This window comes from Macrosteles quadrilineatus, unplaced genomic scaffold (assembly GCF_028750875.1).
Source record: "Macrosteles quadrilineatus isolate MER2022 unplaced genomic scaffold, UCM_ALF_1.0 Scaffold_2__2_contigs__length_208266976, whole genome shotgun sequence".
In the NCBI taxonomy this organism is placed as follows: domain Eukaryota; kingdom Metazoa; phylum Arthropoda; class Insecta; order Hemiptera; family Cicadellidae; genus Macrosteles; species Macrosteles quadrilineatus.
The window spans coordinates 191,574,768-191,592,672 of record NW_026542595.1 but is presented as its reverse complement, the minus strand read 5'-3'; the positions used below and the strand labels follow the sequence as shown (position 1 = coordinate 191,592,672).

Sequence of the window (17,905 nt, the reverse complement as noted above, 5' to 3'; positions counted from 1 at the left end):
GTGAGCTGCTTTACTTGCCTATTTCATAATTTTTACTTGGAATTGGCTCAACTGCAAGAAAGAAGAAAATATTTTTTTTATCAAGACATTCATTCTCATTTTAATAACAACTGTTTAAATAACTAAATAGGTACCGGTAGCTAAATTACAACAAATTTGAATGGAACTTAATATAAAAAGACCATTAAGAAATAAATTTACATATCACAAGTTTAGGGCCTGTGGACCGGCTTCAGGACTGCAAGCAAGAAGAAAATAAAAATAATATGTTTCCACCATGCAACATGTATCATTCATTCCCTGCCTCCTAACCTCCTTAGTATAATAACCTCACACTTACATTATTTGTTACATCATCATAAATAAAGAATTATTATTGGCATCAGTAGGCCTACAGCTTTACATAGGCATTATTTTTATAGGGCCTAAAATAGTAATAGGCTAGAAGCAACATGTCAAGTGGAGAACTCATTGAAGAAAAGATATTGTGTAAACTAATTTCCTATAAAACTCAAAAACAGTAAATAACATACAAACATTGTTTATGGTATAATTAATAAGGACTAAAAAATGCATATCATGTCATATCAGTAGTATAGACCTACCGGTACTGCAAGAGATTAAAATCCTAAAACAACTGATTTTGATAGCTAATGAATGAAAAGAATTAAAAATCCATAAAATGAAGCTAAACAATATCACAACTAATTAGGTACCCGAAAAGTAACTCTTAAATAATATATAGAAGATTAAAATAATATTAAATCAAGAGACAAGAAAGTTAAATGCTATCTTCTAGTGCCCTTGGCAACACAGGTCAATGTTTTTAAACTACCCTCAATGTTTTTGGAACAGCAGGGCCTTTTTCTCTTAAGGAAGGGTAGTAGTATGTCAACAAAAACAATGAATCAGTCTCACCAGCCAGGCCCGGGCAACGATGTGTGAATTCAAGGTCATAGACCCTCCCCCTCCCCTCTTACACAACCCGGTTCCTACCCAGTTGCTTCAATTGCTGACAAAATGCAAGTGATGAAACAAGGAAGTAGAGACAAAGAAATATATTTCTTTATTCAAAAACACAAAACTGTTAGAGGTTATTTTCAAAGAAATTAATTCAATGTAATTTGTGAGTTGTAAATATTGTATTGGATCTTAGAAATATATTTTTTTAACCCTATTTAACCAAGATACAGATCTGTTCACTATATCAGATATTTCTTTTGTTTATAATTTATTATGTAAAATACTAAAATATATTTTTAATTAGGTATTGAATGAACAATAAATGATTATACTAGTATGTCTGGATAAATAGTCTTTCTATTCTTTTGACTTTGTTTTCTTTGCACTGTTAGTGTTGCGTCACGGCTTTTGTCTTGTTACTCTTATCAGTAGACGACTAGACCTGGCTCTGGCTAGTGGCAGTGCGGCAATTGCTCTGTTGTGTCTTTATTCTTAAAGGTCGTGAGCCAACTTAATTTTTAATTCTCATTTGAACATTTTAATTCCTCTGTAATAGATATAATAATATAAGAGTGTTTCTTTGGAAATAAATTATTCTTTTTTTTCTTTTGCCCCAACAAAAATTCGGGGACGGGGACCGACAGACACCTAACAAAAATACCAAATGTATCAGTCTATAACATTGATCTTACTAGTTAAGTATTAAGTAACAATTTTTCAGACTTATTTTTAAAATGATTTTGGAGTAACCTACCTTGTTTTGGCTAGGTTTACAGTAGTAAAATATTTCACACACTGCTTACATCAAGACAAAAAACAAAACCTCTAATCATTTGCAATGTCAAAACAAAAAAATATAAAACAATTAAAGCTATATTTAATGCAAAGAATGTATTAAATAAGAACGCCTTCGTAAAGGAAACGCAACAGCAACGCGCTCCTGTATTGCGGGTATTGCATTGACTTTCTGCAGGCGTTTTTCGTATATGGATACTGACTCCCTCGTGAATCGAATCGTTTTTTGACCACCACTGAATCGAATCGCGATTCGATGCATCGAATCGAATCGAATCGAAATTTCTATGCATTTTCGATGCATCGCACACCCCTAGTCTTAAATTTAATAACTTGTTCAATGCTGATCAAGAAGTTATTTAAGTTGTCTAATCATATAGTTTTACAGTCCATGCTAAAATCTAGCATCCCTAATAAAGTGACAAATCTTATTTTATTATTATTATATATTATAGTAGTAGACGTAAAGCTCTCAAAATCTAAGATACTGAATAAAGTTGGTAAACTTTAGAATATTTCCATTTTATTTGCTCACTACTTTTTAATCCTTGTTGAGAATTATATTTTTTGATCTTTTATGATAGAACAGTAATTTAATATATTTTATACATATTTCAATCTACAACGTAAAAATATATTAAGATGACTTGATAACACTAAATACCCCCGCCGCAGCAAACCTGCAGACTAAGCGAATTTCCATTTGCCTGATTGGATGATTTACACTAAAATGTATCCTAAAAAATATCACTTGTATTCCCTATTTAAATAGAATTATAACGAGTACTTAGGTTTGCTGCAACAGGTAGGGTACAAGTGTTTTTTTGTTTTTTGTTTTTTTTTATATTAATAGTTTAGTAAGAAATAAATGCATAGTCCGAATATGATCAAAATATTTTCATAAACAACCAAACTACAACATTGTACTTATTCTCCATAAAAATAACATGGGAATTTTAAATTTACAATCTTCTGGAATTTTCTCTGGAATCATTAGGCGCATAATAATGCTTCAATATACTAAATTATTTTTTTTAAGCTCTACAAAATAGTTTGGAAAGAAATTGGTAAATATATTTTTTTTTTTTTTAAGTGGGAAAAACCAATTTTTACCCCATAAATCCCCGTTCCCATAGTCCGATCATGCTGGTTCCCAAACTCGTTATTGATAAATGTAGGTTTACACGTTTATACCAAATGTCATCAAAATCGGATCATTTTTGCTTGAGTTATCGTGCTAACGGACACACATATATCATTTCATGGTACTCTGGGACTCTGGTTTTTATAAATAAATCATTTTTGCTCGATATATATATGAATTTGATCTGATGGTGTTTTTGGGCTCTAGGGACCTCAAAATGAAAAAGTAAATCGGTCCCGGGTCCAGATCTTACCATGAGTAATACGGTAATAGTTATTCCCTATATGTGAAATTCGCTGAAATAAATTGAGAGTAAACGGATTGATTTTTTCAGTTTCCTGACGCTCCCGAAGGAAAGTACAAACCTTGGAATGTGATTTTGTAAACTCTGCTACAAAACAAGGAGAATGACGGATCTGAGACCTTAGAACGGAGCTAACACACATTAGTGTTAATGGTATACAGGGTATTGTTAGGTTTAGTTTTAAAGAGGTGGTCTGAGGTGTTTCTAATGTACTATCTAAAAAAATTATAGATTATCCCGATTCCAAGAACTGTATACAGGTTTTAACTAAATGGTATGTGCTTCTAGGCCTGTGGGTTTATGAAAAATGTATACCTTTAGAAAGAATATTTTTCTCATTTTACTATGATTAATTAGGTAAAATCAACTAAGTAAATTTAAAAACCCAGAAAACTTAGGTATCTTAACAATAATGAGAAATAGCCCTAAGAGATGTGCATATCGAATATTGGAATGAGTTACTTAAGAAAAATGTCTTAAAAGATAATCATTTTGATATAAATGTAACGTTCAAGTTTCAATATAAAAGGTCATAGGAATTTTTTTCTTGGGATGGATTTCTCCAAGTTCTTTTACATGAGGCCTAAGAACAAGAACAAAATTCATTACATGACTTCTTAGAAACCAGTTCTTTATCTTTAGTGTAAAACCAGTGAGACATTTGATCAAAACTTAGCTTTATAACACTGTACATAATCTCCAAGGTTGCCTAATGCCTTACTGGTAACTGTCTCAAACACTTGATCAAATTAAGCTAGTTGGATTTTTTAAGTCAATTAGGACTTATACAAACACTATACCTTAATGGTACCACCTATAACTCCTATTAAATCATCTTAGAAGCATGATTTTAATTTTGAAAATTGAACTATAGCTTTCACTAATTTAATTATATTAAATTTGAGTACAAAGAAATTATAAAGAGTTTTATGATATTACATATGAGTACAAAGAAATTATGAAGAGCTTTATAGCTATTACCTTACAAGTGTAGTAAGAGCGTTTTTACATCACGTAGGTGAATGTTGTGCAACGAGTGGAAGCGAGTTGCATAATTCACCTAAGTGATGTAAACACGCTCTTGCGTAACGTGTAACGTACAAGATTTTACCTGACCCGACAATATACAACAGGGGGTTACGTACAATATTTTTCATTTTCCATTTCACTCATCTTCTAACAGTAACGTTCGCCAAACAAAACCTAGGTTAGGAAAATTCTTTAAAGCATAACAATAAAATTCAAGCGCACAGCTGATTTCTAGCGTTAATCGTCGTTGGCTCCATAGAGGTATATTTTTTTAAGTTGAGCACTCAATGTTATTTAAATGGGTTTCATTACTTTACCGAGTGAGTTTTTGAAACTTTACTTCACTCGTGAAGTAAAGAAATTGTATACATCACGCTTGGGATAGGGAAGTTTAACATGGCGGGTTAGGTAAAATATATTTATATCAATCTTTGTTTCAATAAATATTCCCAACAATAAAAACCGCTTTAATTTCATGTGTTATTTTATGTCATGTTGGTATAAGATTGTAATATTATTACCAGTTTTGTATGATATTGTGTATGTAAGATTATGTTTTATACCAGGTATATTTGAATGAAATTAATTTTTAGGGAATTTTATAGATTTAATGTTTAACTTTTTGTACAAACAGTGTTGATATTTTTTCTATTATATGTGCTGTAATTTTTGTCTTTCAATATTTAAAAAAAATGGGTATAACTCAAAAAGCCTATACTCATCTGAAAGAATTTAGTACTCTAAGAGTAAAATAATCGGACTATTTAATGATATTTTTATAGAAGTTTTTTATTGTTATTAATGTGTTTCAAAAATGAAAATATATGTGTAATCTATGAGTGGATACTGTTCCAGTTTATTAATCTAAATATTGACAAGTATGTTTTTTGTTGTCATAAAGATTATTATGTATGCAATATTTAACATGTTATTTTTAATAATAAAACTTATTAACTGTTAATAAAATGTCTGTATAAATGTTGTGCCAACTTCTCCTTCATACTATTGTACTTATTTCATAAGGCATTTCTTTTAAATAATGGTTGTAGTCTCTCTGAAATAGGTACCAGAGAAAAGTCTCATTGCATTTATGCATGTAATTTTCAAGATTTCTGTTTGTTAACCAACCAGTTTCGTACATTTGAAGTAGTGAAAAAACTGGAGGCAAAAAGAGTTACAAGAACGAGACATTATAAAGATAACACCAAAATAATTATTTTCTATAAATACTAGCAGAATAATGACAATTTAGGTTTAGTTATTGTCTTTATGTCTGACCGAACGCAAAACAATGTTTTGAGCATAGGGTTAGGGTTATCCAAATCCGGGAAAAGGAAAAGGGAGCCTATTTTTTGACACATGAAAAAAGGAATTTGATAATGTTGGGAGAAAACACTCTTTTCAGCTAGGATAAAAGAGTGGCTCTTGATCGCCAATCAGTTCAACACAATCGATAATCACATACCTAGAGACACGCCTTTACTAAAAACCTTGTGGGATAACCTAGGCATAACGTTTTAATAGTTCATATCTAGTAATAAAATAAATTTCGTCGGTTATTTTTAACATCAAATTAACAAAAATTCTGGGTTATTAAAATTATTAACCCTTTATCTTATCAGCTATGAGTTTGGTGAACAACAGGCAACGTAGTCTATGTAAAACCCGGGGGTAACCCATTTGGCCTTTCCATATAAACTTAAAACTTAAAGCCAGCTGATATTTACTTAACGAAAGATTAACCAAATTAACTGGTCAAAATTGGGCAGTTAATTATCTAACTAGTTAGTCTAAACTAGCTCCAAAGGCAAGTGGTGAATTTCGATTTCGTCAGATAAGACTTAACTGCGGTTGGAGCATGGTTTAACACGAGTTTAATTGTTTGGTGAAATCGGGCCTAAGGCTGTTAAAGGAAAGCTGTTTTAAGCTCTTTATATTTTTTTATTGAACTTCGATGAAGTTCGAGACTACAAGGCTAGTGACACACTCAAGTTTCTTAATTATATAATTTTGGGTCAAATCGTTTGTCGGACCTTACAAAAAAGTTATTAGCCTTCAAAATATATTCTTTTTTGTTTGGAGATAAAATCCTTTTAAAAGGAATAGGTCAAGTTAAGACAGCAAAACCTACTAAAAATCAAATGAGACATGTAAATTCAGTGGGACCTTTTAGGAGAATTTCATATCGTTGAATTGTTTACTGTAGCTTAACTAATATCCTGATTTGAAATATCATGGTTTAGTTTAAAAACAATTTCCACAAATTTTTAATTGAATTACATACCCTACTGGTAAGTATTTTATCATTAAAAATGTGATCTAATAGTTAACAGCCTGTTTAAAATTTAACTCGATATTTTGTGAAAAAGTATATACATTTTACATACATACATGTGCTATATATTATACATTAACACTATTCGTATCACCTTTGTACAAAAATATGAATAAAGAATATGAATACATTTACTGTGAAACTCCCAAATCCAGCAGCAAACTTTTGAAAGGGATTATCCACTTATCTGGAAATCTGTTCACTCAAAACACAACTTAAATTGTTATCCTGTTTTGTTCTATCCTGTTCTATGTTTGTTTGGCCCATTCTATATTCAGAAGCTTGATTGTACAAGTAGTACATGTTTATAAGATAAAGCAAGTGAAAGTTTAATTTTCTCAACTATTGGTTTTTCTTGAAGTAAATAGGCACAGTGTATCTCACAATTGTGCACTGTTATTGTGTATAGTAGATAAGGTATTAACTATTGCGGAGGCACAGTTAGTAAAACAAGTGAAACTGTTAATTGCGTCAATAAACTAGGTTATCTAACTTGGTCTTGCACAACTGAACTGATCCAATTATGGATATTGATATACAACAACGTAAATATTCAACGTTAATTCTCTTTGTTAATGGAAAAAAGGTAAGTGGCTTTATATACTAAAGTTAAGTAGTAATAGATTGATTGCAATTCAATTGTGTTGCTGTTTTATCTTATTTTAGTTCAGTTTTTCATCAGAATTTATTCATGTTTTACTTTGTAAATGTTTGAATCTATATTGATGTGACATTTTATACATTCCTTTTACTTCTTTTAACTTTTAATGCAATACATTCTTGCTTAAACACTTTGTAAAAACTTAAAATTCTAAATATTTGATTTAGATTGTGTAATTTTTTACAAATTTGACATTTTTACTTACGTTACAAGTTACGTGATGTGTCAGTACTACAAAAAGACCTTAGAAAATTCTCCTCATTTTCGTCCTGCAAGTCGAAAATCAAGAGATTGTATTCCCTTTGCCATGCCATGTTTTTTTATAAATTCCTGCATTGCCTAAAAACCAATGTTTTTTAAAATTAATTAACTCCATGCGCCTGAAGCTACTACACAAACTCTAGTTTTTAAAAAGGTGTATATTGTAATAAACTAACTTGCTCAATGACTATTTCCAATCACATGGTTTATAATTAATTAAATCATGTGTATGATTGTTTTATCTTAAAAAAACAGTTTCTGTAAACACAGTTAATAATAAAGTTTAGCAACTATTAAACAATAACATTTTCTTGCTTTATTTAAAAGTATAGGATATTTTTAATGAGGCAACTAGCTTTCCCTTTCCCTCTTAAAAGGTAGTTAATCATACCAATTTTTACTTACATAGTGTTTTAGAATATTCCAAAAAGTCATAAGTACTATTTATCAATATTTGAATATCGAGATATTACTTAACGAAGGCCTATGTTAAGCCTATGTGCAGTTTGCATAAAAAAAGATAATAGTTTTTGATTACTAGTACCAAAAACTAAACTCAATATTTTTATTTAGCTGTTAGTAGTTTACATTTAAATCCCCCATCAAACACATGTTTAAACAAATTATCACAAAATCTTTTTGCTGAGGTGGTCGTTATAATGAAGTTAATTTATGTAAATTTCCACCTTAACCTTTTCTGCTAGCGTATTTTGGAAAATTTAATACCAAATAATGATTGAAGTACCTTGAAGTATAATGAAATTAAAATTAAGTACTGTACTTTGAGATTTGTTTTCTAGATTAAGAATAAAATGAGTCTGAAGTACAGTTAGGCCTAGTATCATTTTGTAGTATCATATTTAAAAAAAGTCTATAAATAAGAATGTTTTATTTTAAATTAGTGGTAAACAATCTACAGTTTATTTTTAGGTAACTTAATCTGTATCTGTCTTTGATTAATGTCTGACGTCATATTTATTTGCGAGTCTTCTTTCTTTCAAGATAAATCTGTTTTGATGATTACATAGTTTTTTTAGACTTGATTGAACCATTATCATTTTTATATCATTTAATCTTTTGCCAGTTTTATATAAAAGTTGAGGTAGTTTAATTAAGTCGCAGACTGAAATTTTGGATATTTGTCAATACTTTACGCAAACTTTATAACCAAGCCAATTATAAAAGATGACTTGTTGTAAACTAAGGCACCTTTTATGGTCACATCAAATGTCTTAGTGTCAAAAAAAGGAGAAAAATGTGAGGGGCTAATTCAAGTAAGCTCTACTTGAACAATGTAATGGCTAGCTGATATATGTAGTTGGGATGTCTTCAGTATCTAAATAGTCTAGTTCTAATGTCTTCCACTCTTTTACATTCTATCTCATGAAAATAATTAGCATTCATGCCAAACAGCTTTTTTTTGTCTACGCTGATGGTATATTTTTAAGAGGAGATGACATAGAGTGATATTCAAACCCTTGTTGGAAAGTGCTCCAAACCCATATACTTTGTGGGGCTGTGGACGTGCTGGGAATCAAACCTAAATAGAAAATTGAACCCTAATATTAAATCAAATTGAATTATGTTTTTAATTTAATTGCATTATGGTTGTGTTTACAATAAATACATTGTTCATTATTTTCAACTAGTATCTTTGACTATTAAGTAAGTGTATATACAGGGTGTTTTTTTAAAAACTTGCATCTTTATTTATGTAAAAACCGCAATAGATAGAAATATGAAGTTTGCGGGAATCATCTATTGACGTAGGGGGACCAATTGTTTTGAATTCAACGTTACATTCACATTCCCCCCCTTTCCCCCCCTGCCCCCAACTTATTTTTTTTAAATAGCAAGGTACCCCTTGTGACATATCAAATAAAATAGCATAAAAAAAGAAAATGTTTGATGAAAAAAAATTGAAAATCGGTTCATAAATTTGTGAGATATTCCCCCCTCACCCCCCCGGAACTTAATTTTTTTTTTAATAGCAAAGTACCCCTTGAGACATATCAAATGAAAGAGCATGAAAAAAGAAAATTTTTGGTGAAAAAAAATTTAAAATCGGCTCATGAATTTGTGAGATAATCACCCCCCTTTTCCCCTACCCATAACTTGTTTTTTAATAGCAAGGTACCCGCCCTTGTGACATATCAAATGAAAAATAAATTTCACCAAAATTTTTCTTTTTTCATGCTCTTTCATTTGATATGTCACAAGGGGTACTTTGCTATAAAAAAAAAATTAAGTTCCGGGGGGGTGAGGGGGGGAATATCTCACAAATTTATGAACCGATTTTTAATTTTTTTTCATCAAACATTTTCTTTTTTCATGCTCTTTTATTTGATATGTCACAAGGGGTACCTTGCTATTTAAAAAAAATTAAGTTGGGGGCTGGGGGGAAGGGGGGGAATGTGAATGTAACGTTGAATTCAAAACAATTGGTCCCCCTACGTCAATAGATGATTCCCGAAAACTGCATATTTCTATCTATTGCGGTTTTTACATAAATAAAGATGCAAGTTTTTAAAAAAACACCCTGTATATATGTGCGTTTGTTTACTAATTTAACGTATAGTGGTTTAAATTACCTTGTTCTGTCCAAAACGATCCTATGTAGTTCGTAGTGACTACAGCTGTTTCGTGCTGCAGGAGCACATCTTCAGGTCGGGAGAATGTCAAGCAGTCATTAGATGTTCCTCATGATGGAGTTCGTCAAAAGTTTATAGTGGTAAATAAATAACATAGACACGACATAAAAACACAAAAACACGAAACTGAACATTTAACACTGGTCGACCAGGCGGTAACGAAACACGTGACGAAACACATCTAATGACTGCTTGATATTCTCCCGACCTGAAGATGTGCTCCTGCAGCACGAAACAGCTGTAGTCACTACGAACTACATAGGATCGTTTTGGACAGAACAAGGTAATTTAAACCACTATACGTTAATTCAGACGATCCAGAGGCCATACCATCATGATACTAATTTAAATTTATTCACAGGTTAAAGATAGCAATGTGGATCCTGAATGGACCCTATTATATTATTTACGGAATAAATGTATCCTTTACAACTTGAAAGTTTAAGTTTACATTAAGATGCATTTATAATACAGGGTACTGCAAGATTTACCAAGAAATTATAAAAAAAAAACTTGGAGGTTTATAGGAACTTTAACTTCAATTAAAAATAAATTATTGCAATGTGAAACCTTTGACTGTTTAAGTATTCAGAATTTATTTGATTGATTTATTAGGTAAGGGTTTTAGCATCTTTTTACATTCCTGTCAATAGTTCGAAATATTGATGGTATAAAGTACCGTACAATAATACAAACATAATAGATGTGCGACTGAATAACTTTCTAAACAGCTGCTCATTTACATTAGCAGAATCATATTTACATCCAACACAAGCTGGAAGTAGTTTTGAGAGGTTATGTTTACATGAAAAGTACCTATTTTAGTTTTCTAGAGCTCAGTTTTTTAATTAATGGTGCAATGATGAAAAATAAAGTTCATCACACGGACAAAAAGTGTCTTTTCAACCCTCGCTCATTTTCTGACCTCCGCTTCATCCGTAAAACTTGACCTTGGGTCGAAAAGAGTCAGTTTATGTTCTACTGACGATATATAAGATGTCATCGTACTGCAACTAAAGCACCGACGTGAAGCTGTTTCAATACATCTTTATGACATTCGCTCGTGATTATGTGGTGGCAGATTATAGTATTTTCCTGAGCCAGATGCAGTGCAGCTGACAGGTACCAAGCTAGGATGTGCTGAGGGAGGTTGCGGAGCCTGCACTGTCATGGTGTCCAAGTACGACCGGACATCAAATAGATTGGTGTATCCTTTAATTTACTTTAGAAACTTAACAACATGTAGGAATTGTAGTGCGGATTGAATGATCAAATGTTTTACCTAAGTTTTAATTGGATTGAAAGTGTAAGTAAAAGAATAGGAGCTAAAACAGCTTCTTGATTAGCATTCTAGAATACATATCGCTGCTATTATCCCCAGTGCTTTGGTCTCTGAGATCAGCGTCAACATCACTCCCAATAACATCTTTGTACCAAGGGGGAGAACGCCTGGAACTTTGTCAAGCAGTTTGCTGAGGCCATACTTTGGGCCAAGAAGGTCGATCTTGATAGCCTCAACCTCCATAAAAAAGTAAAAAATCAAGTCCTAGTGGAAGATTATAAAAGGCCAAGGTCGAAGTAATGTGGTAGCCTAAACAGTTGAAGGCTAGTGTCCTAGGACATAAAGGGGGTGTTAGCCAGTAGTCCAGGGACATTGAGCCTGCGGGAGTACGGCACTACTGAGAGGGCATCGATCCTCTCAGTGTACGTAAACACATTTTAAGCTCCTTCCCACAAAAAATAAGGGTTTTCCCAGTCCCACACTCCATCTCTAAAAATGTTCTCCCATAAACAATGTACAGTAGTAACATAACACCTAACTACTCGATCTATTTACATAAGACACAAAATTCTATATTGGCCATGGAATATGACTACCACATTCACCCTGGCCATCATCAGGCAAATCAGAGGCTGAGAATCAAAAATAAAACCTAGCTTGAATGAAAATGGCTGCCGGAAGTTGGAAGTTCCGGAAGTGTGCCAGTGGAATTTAATTTGAACTTCAGAGAGTGATTCCTAAATTTCTGGTATTCATGGAAGTTACCAAGAGTGTAAGTAAAACATATTAATTCTTGGGTATGGTTTAGGATAGTTTACTTAGTTTGTACCAGGATGCCTCCTTTCTCTCCTAATAAAGTTGTTTCAACAATTTCATGAGTTAAAATAAGTGCTCTAAAAGTTAAGATTACTCATGTTTTTCTAACCCTCTAGGCTAGATTTACCTGAACCATTATAAAAATATTTCCATCTTTTGAATATTACAATTGGGGTTCCTAAACTATGAACAGTCATATGTCAGCCAATGCTTGTCTGGCGCCTGTGTGCTCCATGCATGGACTGTCTGTCACCACAGTGGAAGGGATAGGCAGCACACGCTCTAGGATACACCCTGTACAGGTAGGCAACATTGTAAAAGAAGGTGTTGGTGTAATTAATTGATAGAAGCTTGCAGAGTGTTAAAAGATGTAATTATCGACAAACTTTGTCTATTGACAGGAACGTATCGCCAAGGCCCATGGCTCCCAGTGTGGGTTCTGCACTCCTGGCATTGTCATGTCAATGTACACTCTCCTGCGCAGTCTGCCAGGGAAACCTACCATGGCAGACCTTGAGACAGCTTTTCAAGGTAGAGCCTGATATGTTTTTAAAAGATTTTGCACCGAGATTTTAAAGTAAATTTCACTAGGCCTACAAGGTTTAAAAATGTTTTTAAAGTATAGAAAAATGTTCATCATTAACCCTTTAAACCTGGTGGATTATTAAGTGATTTAATAATATCAGGTTTTACTCTCATCTTAAACAACATAAAATACCTATTCAATGATTTTCAAAATCACTTATTTATACTGGACCCACACAGAAGCAGTAAGGATAACCAAACAGTAGCAAAATGATTGGTTTGAGACATGATTTAAGAACTCATACCCATCCTAACAACTAATATCCAGGCTGTCTGTTTATTTTAGATGGGCCTCCCTCCACAAATTAGTTCTAATCAGGTGAACCACTCATAAGTTACATATTAACCCTTCCCGGACGGGCGAAATCGTGACATAGAACGGGAAAAACAATTAGAAAAAAATAAAAATAAATTTTCCTTATTTGTGTTTTGTTTGACAATTATACATGAAATAAACACATTGGAACTCTTCATACTGTCAAAATAATTTTTTACTTGTTTTTAACTATGCGGATATATCCGCTACCCGTCCGCGGATGAGTAAAAAAGCAGCGGATATATCTGCAATCCGTCTTTGAAGATATTAAACATGACAACGTTAGGCAATAAATAAAGAACAATATGTAAACAATAAATAAAGACAACGTAGTGTTGAGCACAAAACGTCAAGGGGGCAGCTTAGTAGAGGTCGATAGTGCGCGGGAGAGGGGGTGACGTGGGAGAGGGGTAGGCGCTGGAAAGAGGGGGGAGTGCGGGAGAGAGCGCAGCCATGGAGAGAGCAGGAGTGACGCCTTGGTACCGCGAAACATCTGGTTACAGCTCAAGCACCTGCCAGTCTGTCTGAAGAGTAGGCGGATATATCCGCTTCCCGTCCGGAACATCAAAAACCATAAGCGGATATATCTGCCACCCGTCCTTTATTGCCAAAGACTTAGGCGGATATATCCGGGAAGGGTTAAACCCTGATCATGGCTGGATTTGGACTCTCGATCCAATAGATGTCTTCTAACAGAGATACTGTCCATCCAACACACTAACAGCCTTGGTTTACAAAAAGCCCAAGCACTGAGGCAAATTGTAAACTTGACTCATGTTGCAGCACAAAACACATGTCATATATAACTTTCAGATGTTTTAGTTTTGTTCGTCTTGCATCTGATATATTGGCCATTAGAGCTTGAAGGTTTACATTTTTCAATTTTGGTAATCTTTGAAAAACACCACAGGTAATCTTTGCCGCTGCACGGGGTACCGTCCAATCATTGAAGGGTTCAAGACATTCACAGAGGAATGGGAGCAACATCAGGCAGCTAATGGGCTACAGAATGGCGGCTGTCCGATGGGAGAGAAATGTTGCAAAAACTCAAAACAAAACGGCGAAGGCTATGGCCAATTTAATGGTTCTGAAAATGGTTATACAAATGGATCGGACATTGCGGAAGACAGTTTATTCAACCCGAGAGAGTTTGTTCCTTACGACCCAAGTCAAGAACCAATCTTCCCTCCTGAGTTAAAGGTAGGTTGTGTTTGTGTTTGAACAATCTTATTACATACAGGGTGAGTTTTAGTTTGACCACGTAAGTTTGCAGTTGGTGGCAGCCAATCACAAGACAAGGCTAGTGCGACGTTGCCACATCAACCGTTGGCAACACTAATTAAAATATACTAAGCAATATTTTCAAATCAGCTGGTATTACTAGATTTGGCAACACCGCACGGTTCTCGTTGGTTCATTCAAAACCATGTGGTAAATAGGCTCCTCCCTCAACTGCAAACTCACGTGTTCCCGACTGTAACCATATAATTTCTTTTCATAGCATTTGCATATGACATGTTTGTTTCTGTTGTTCTCACATGTTTTTTACTATCTCTAGATGAAGAAAACGCTGAGCATCAGCAGAAGGACTGTATCAAGTTTATCGAATCCGTTTTGTTTTTAGTGTCAAAAACTAATAAGAAAACTTGTTTTTAGATGTCAGCAACCCTGGACAGTCAGTATTTGATGTTTCAAGGTCCCAGAGTGACTTGGTACAGACCAACCAATCTGAGTGATCTGCTAGAGCTGAAAGCTAGACATCCTGTGGCAAAAATTATTAACGGAAACACTGAAATTGGTAAGTGTTTTTATCTTTATGAAATCTTGATTACTCTTTTAAGCTTTTTGCAATTGATTAATGATGGAACATAACCAAAAATATTTGAGAGCTTTTCGAAGTGCTGGATCTCATCGCAAATGTTAAGCTGATTAGCTGAGTTGCAGCAAAAATTGACACCCCGGCCAAGTAAACGTATAAGTTCTGCAATCAGTTTTTTATGGGTTTCTATGGAGGTGTATGGATACCAGAAATGTGTGCAAGAAGTCAAGGGAGTTTGCTGAGGACTCTTACACATTTTGCCTGACAAAAGGGATATTTACAGGAGTGGAGATTAAGTTCAAGAACTGTCTGTACCCTGTGCTGATCCAACCCAGTCTGGTGATGGAGTTGTCAGAGATGAGGCAGAGTGACTCAGGACTGTGGGTTGGTGCTGGTGTCACTCTCAGTAACCTGGGTACTGTGAGTCACTAATAATAACACTGTTTACAGGAGTGGAGGTTAAGTTCAAGAACTGTCTGTACCCTGTGCTGATCCAACCCAGTCTGGTGATGGAGTTGTCAGAGATGAAACAGAGTGACTCAGGACTGTGGGTTGGTGCTGGTGTCACTCTCAGTAACCTGGGTACTGTGAGTCACTAATAATAACACTGTTTACAGGAGTGGAGGTTAAGTTCAAGAACTGTCTGTACCCTGTGCTGATCCAACCCAGTCTGGTGATGGAGTTGTCAGAGATGAGGCAGAGTGACTCAGGACTGTGGGTTGGTGCTGGTGTCACTCTCAGTAACCTGGGTACTGTGAATCACTAATGATAACACTGTTTACAGGAGTGGAGGTTAAGTTCAAGAACTATCTGTATCTGTGCTGATCCAACCCAGTCTGGTGATGGAGTTGTCAGAGATGAGACAGAGTGACTCAGGACTGTGGGTTGGTGCTGGTGTCACTCTCAGTAACCTGGGTACTGTGAATCACTTAAATAACACTGTTTACAGGAGTGGAGATTAAGTTCAAGAACTGTCGGTACCCTGTGCTGATCCAACCCAGTCTGGTGATGGAGTTGTCAGAGATGAGACAGAGTGACTCAGGACTGTACGTTGGTGCTGGTGTCACTCTCAGTAACCTGGAGACTGTGAATCACTGATGATAACACTGTTTACAGGAGTGGAGGTTAAGTTCAAGAACTGTCGGTACCCTGTGCTGATCCAACCCAGTCTGGTGATGGAGTTGTCAGAAATGAAACAAAATGCCTGGCAAAATGACAGACAAAATGACAAAATGCATATTTACAGGAGTGGGGATTAAGTTCAAGAACTTTCTGTATCTGTGCTGATCCAACCCAGTCTGGTGATGGAGTTGTCAGAGATGAGACAGAGTGACTCAGGACTGTGGGTTGGTGCTGGTGTCACTCTCAGTAACCTGGGTACTGTGAATCACTAATAATAACACTGTTTACAGGAGTGGAGGTTAAGTTCAAGAACTGTCTGTATCCTGTGCTGATCCAACCCAGTCTGGTGATGGAGTTGTCAGAGATGAGACAGAGTGACTCAGGACTGTACGTTGGTGCTGGTGTCACTCTCAGTAACCTGGGTACTGTGAATCACTAATAATAACACTGTTTACAGGAGTGGAGGTTAAGTTCAAGAACTGTCTGTACCCTGTGCTGATCCAACCCAGTCTGGTGATGGAGTTATCAGAGATGAGACAGAGTGACTCAGGACTGTGGGTTGGTGCTGGTGTCACTCTCAGCAACCTAGAGTCAACTCTACGCCAACACATTACTGATCTACCAGGTGAACAATTACCATTCGCCAATGACATGTTACATCAAACCATATACAAATAGAATTAAATATAGACCGACTGCAATGCTGCGGTTATCATTTGTTCTGGCGTCCACCGCTAAGAGTCCCATGTAGTTACGGTGCACACTGCTGCAGCGTCTTCTGGTAGCATACGGCGAGGAGCCGACGACGGCAGCGAATCGAACACCTATCACGCTCTAGAGTCACATGGCAAACCTTCCTTTGACAGTCTATATTTATTCTTTTGTCTATGATCAAACTTAGTTTACATTATTGACATTTTTATAGATAGGCCTAGTGATGTTTGTTAGAATCGCAGGCTTACCTAAAAGAGTCCAATCTGACACAAAAAAATAATCAGAGAGCTCTTAATCCAACTTAACACATTCCTTAGTTAGGAATTCTGATAGTGGTAAAAACGTTTAAATATTTGTGTAAGAGTGTTAAGTTTTGTGAGCACTGCTTCTTGCTTTTGTGTTTTCTTATGCTTGGAATCTCTCACATTTAATAAAATATGTTATCTTCATAAATCCTTAAAATCTGTTACCTTACCCGTACCCTCTTTCCTTACCGTACATCTTTATTTGATAGAATTTTTAGCTAGCCTTTTTTTACCATGTCAGTGTTTGAGTTGGGTCATATAGCTTCACACTATGGTTAAGATATTTAGATATTTTGTGATTTAAATGGGTTATTGTTTACAGAATACAAGACACAAGTTTTCCAGGCAATTGTGGAAATGCTGCACTGGTTTGCTGGAAAGCAGATTCGTAATGTAGCGGTAAGTTTACGAATAAAAAAAAACTCAGTTAAGTTAGAGCAATTATTTTTAAACCACTATGATGGACTTTGTTGGATAATTTTCTGTATGTATTGGCATAGATTAAGGCAATTTATTAAGAAATTGCTTGGAGAATCAGGCAAACATGAAATTAGTTTTTTTGTTTTTTCTTAGATATTTTTATAAAAATGCTTTGTTTTAGAAATTTAATTTTTGTAAATTTTAAAAAAGATGACAATATAAATGGTTGATTGATTTGGAGGATAATTTAATGGAAAAGATATTCCACTTTTAATCAACAGTGTAACTCATTTTAGAAGTGTATAGCGGAGGGGAATTTTAAGATATGGTAACTCCTAATTTAATTGAATGCTTCTTATTGTGCTGTACAAAACCTAAATATC

The 17,905-nt window shown here is 34.5% G+C and overlaps 2 protein-coding genes across 3 annotated transcripts in view; both read left to right on the top strand.

Moving 5' to 3' along the window:
* Nucleotides 1-17,905, top strand: part of LOC128988133 (xanthine dehydrogenase-like) — a 90,688-nt gene that overhangs the window by 50,560 nt on the left and 22,223 nt on the right. Inside the window, exon 30 of one of the 2 annotated variants that reach the window (XR_008490333.1) lies at nt 3,237-4,233. Coding sequence is in view for 1 of the 2 variants with exons in the window: in XM_054409353.1 (XP_054265328.1) it covers nt 3,237-3,287 (51 nt within the window). In the remaining variant the exon portion in view is untranslated. Of the gene's footprint in view, nt 1-3,236; nt 5,182-17,905 lie in introns of those variants that run through there. The other variant, XM_054409353.1, reaches the window with a different exon arrangement.
* The window catches only part of LOC128988138 (xanthine dehydrogenase-like), a 32,083-nt gene continuing 21,283 nt past the window's right edge, over nt 7,106-17,905 (top strand). The window contains exons 1-9 of the mRNA XM_054409358.1: nt 7,106-7,156; nt 10,505-10,562; nt 11,254-11,350; nt 12,435-12,543; nt 12,643-12,772; nt 14,053-14,342; nt 14,799-14,940; nt 16,541-16,708; nt 17,425-17,501. Coding sequence (XP_054265333.1) covers nt 11,313-11,350; nt 12,435-12,543; nt 12,643-12,772; nt 14,053-14,342; nt 14,799-14,940; nt 16,541-16,708; nt 17,425-17,501 — 954 coding nt within the window. The 5' untranslated portion in view covers nt 7,106-7,156; nt 10,505-10,562; nt 11,254-11,312. The remainder of the gene's footprint in view (nt 7,157-10,504; nt 10,563-11,253; nt 11,351-12,434; nt 12,544-12,642; nt 12,773-14,052; nt 14,343-14,798; nt 14,941-16,540; nt 16,709-17,424; nt 17,502-17,905) is intronic.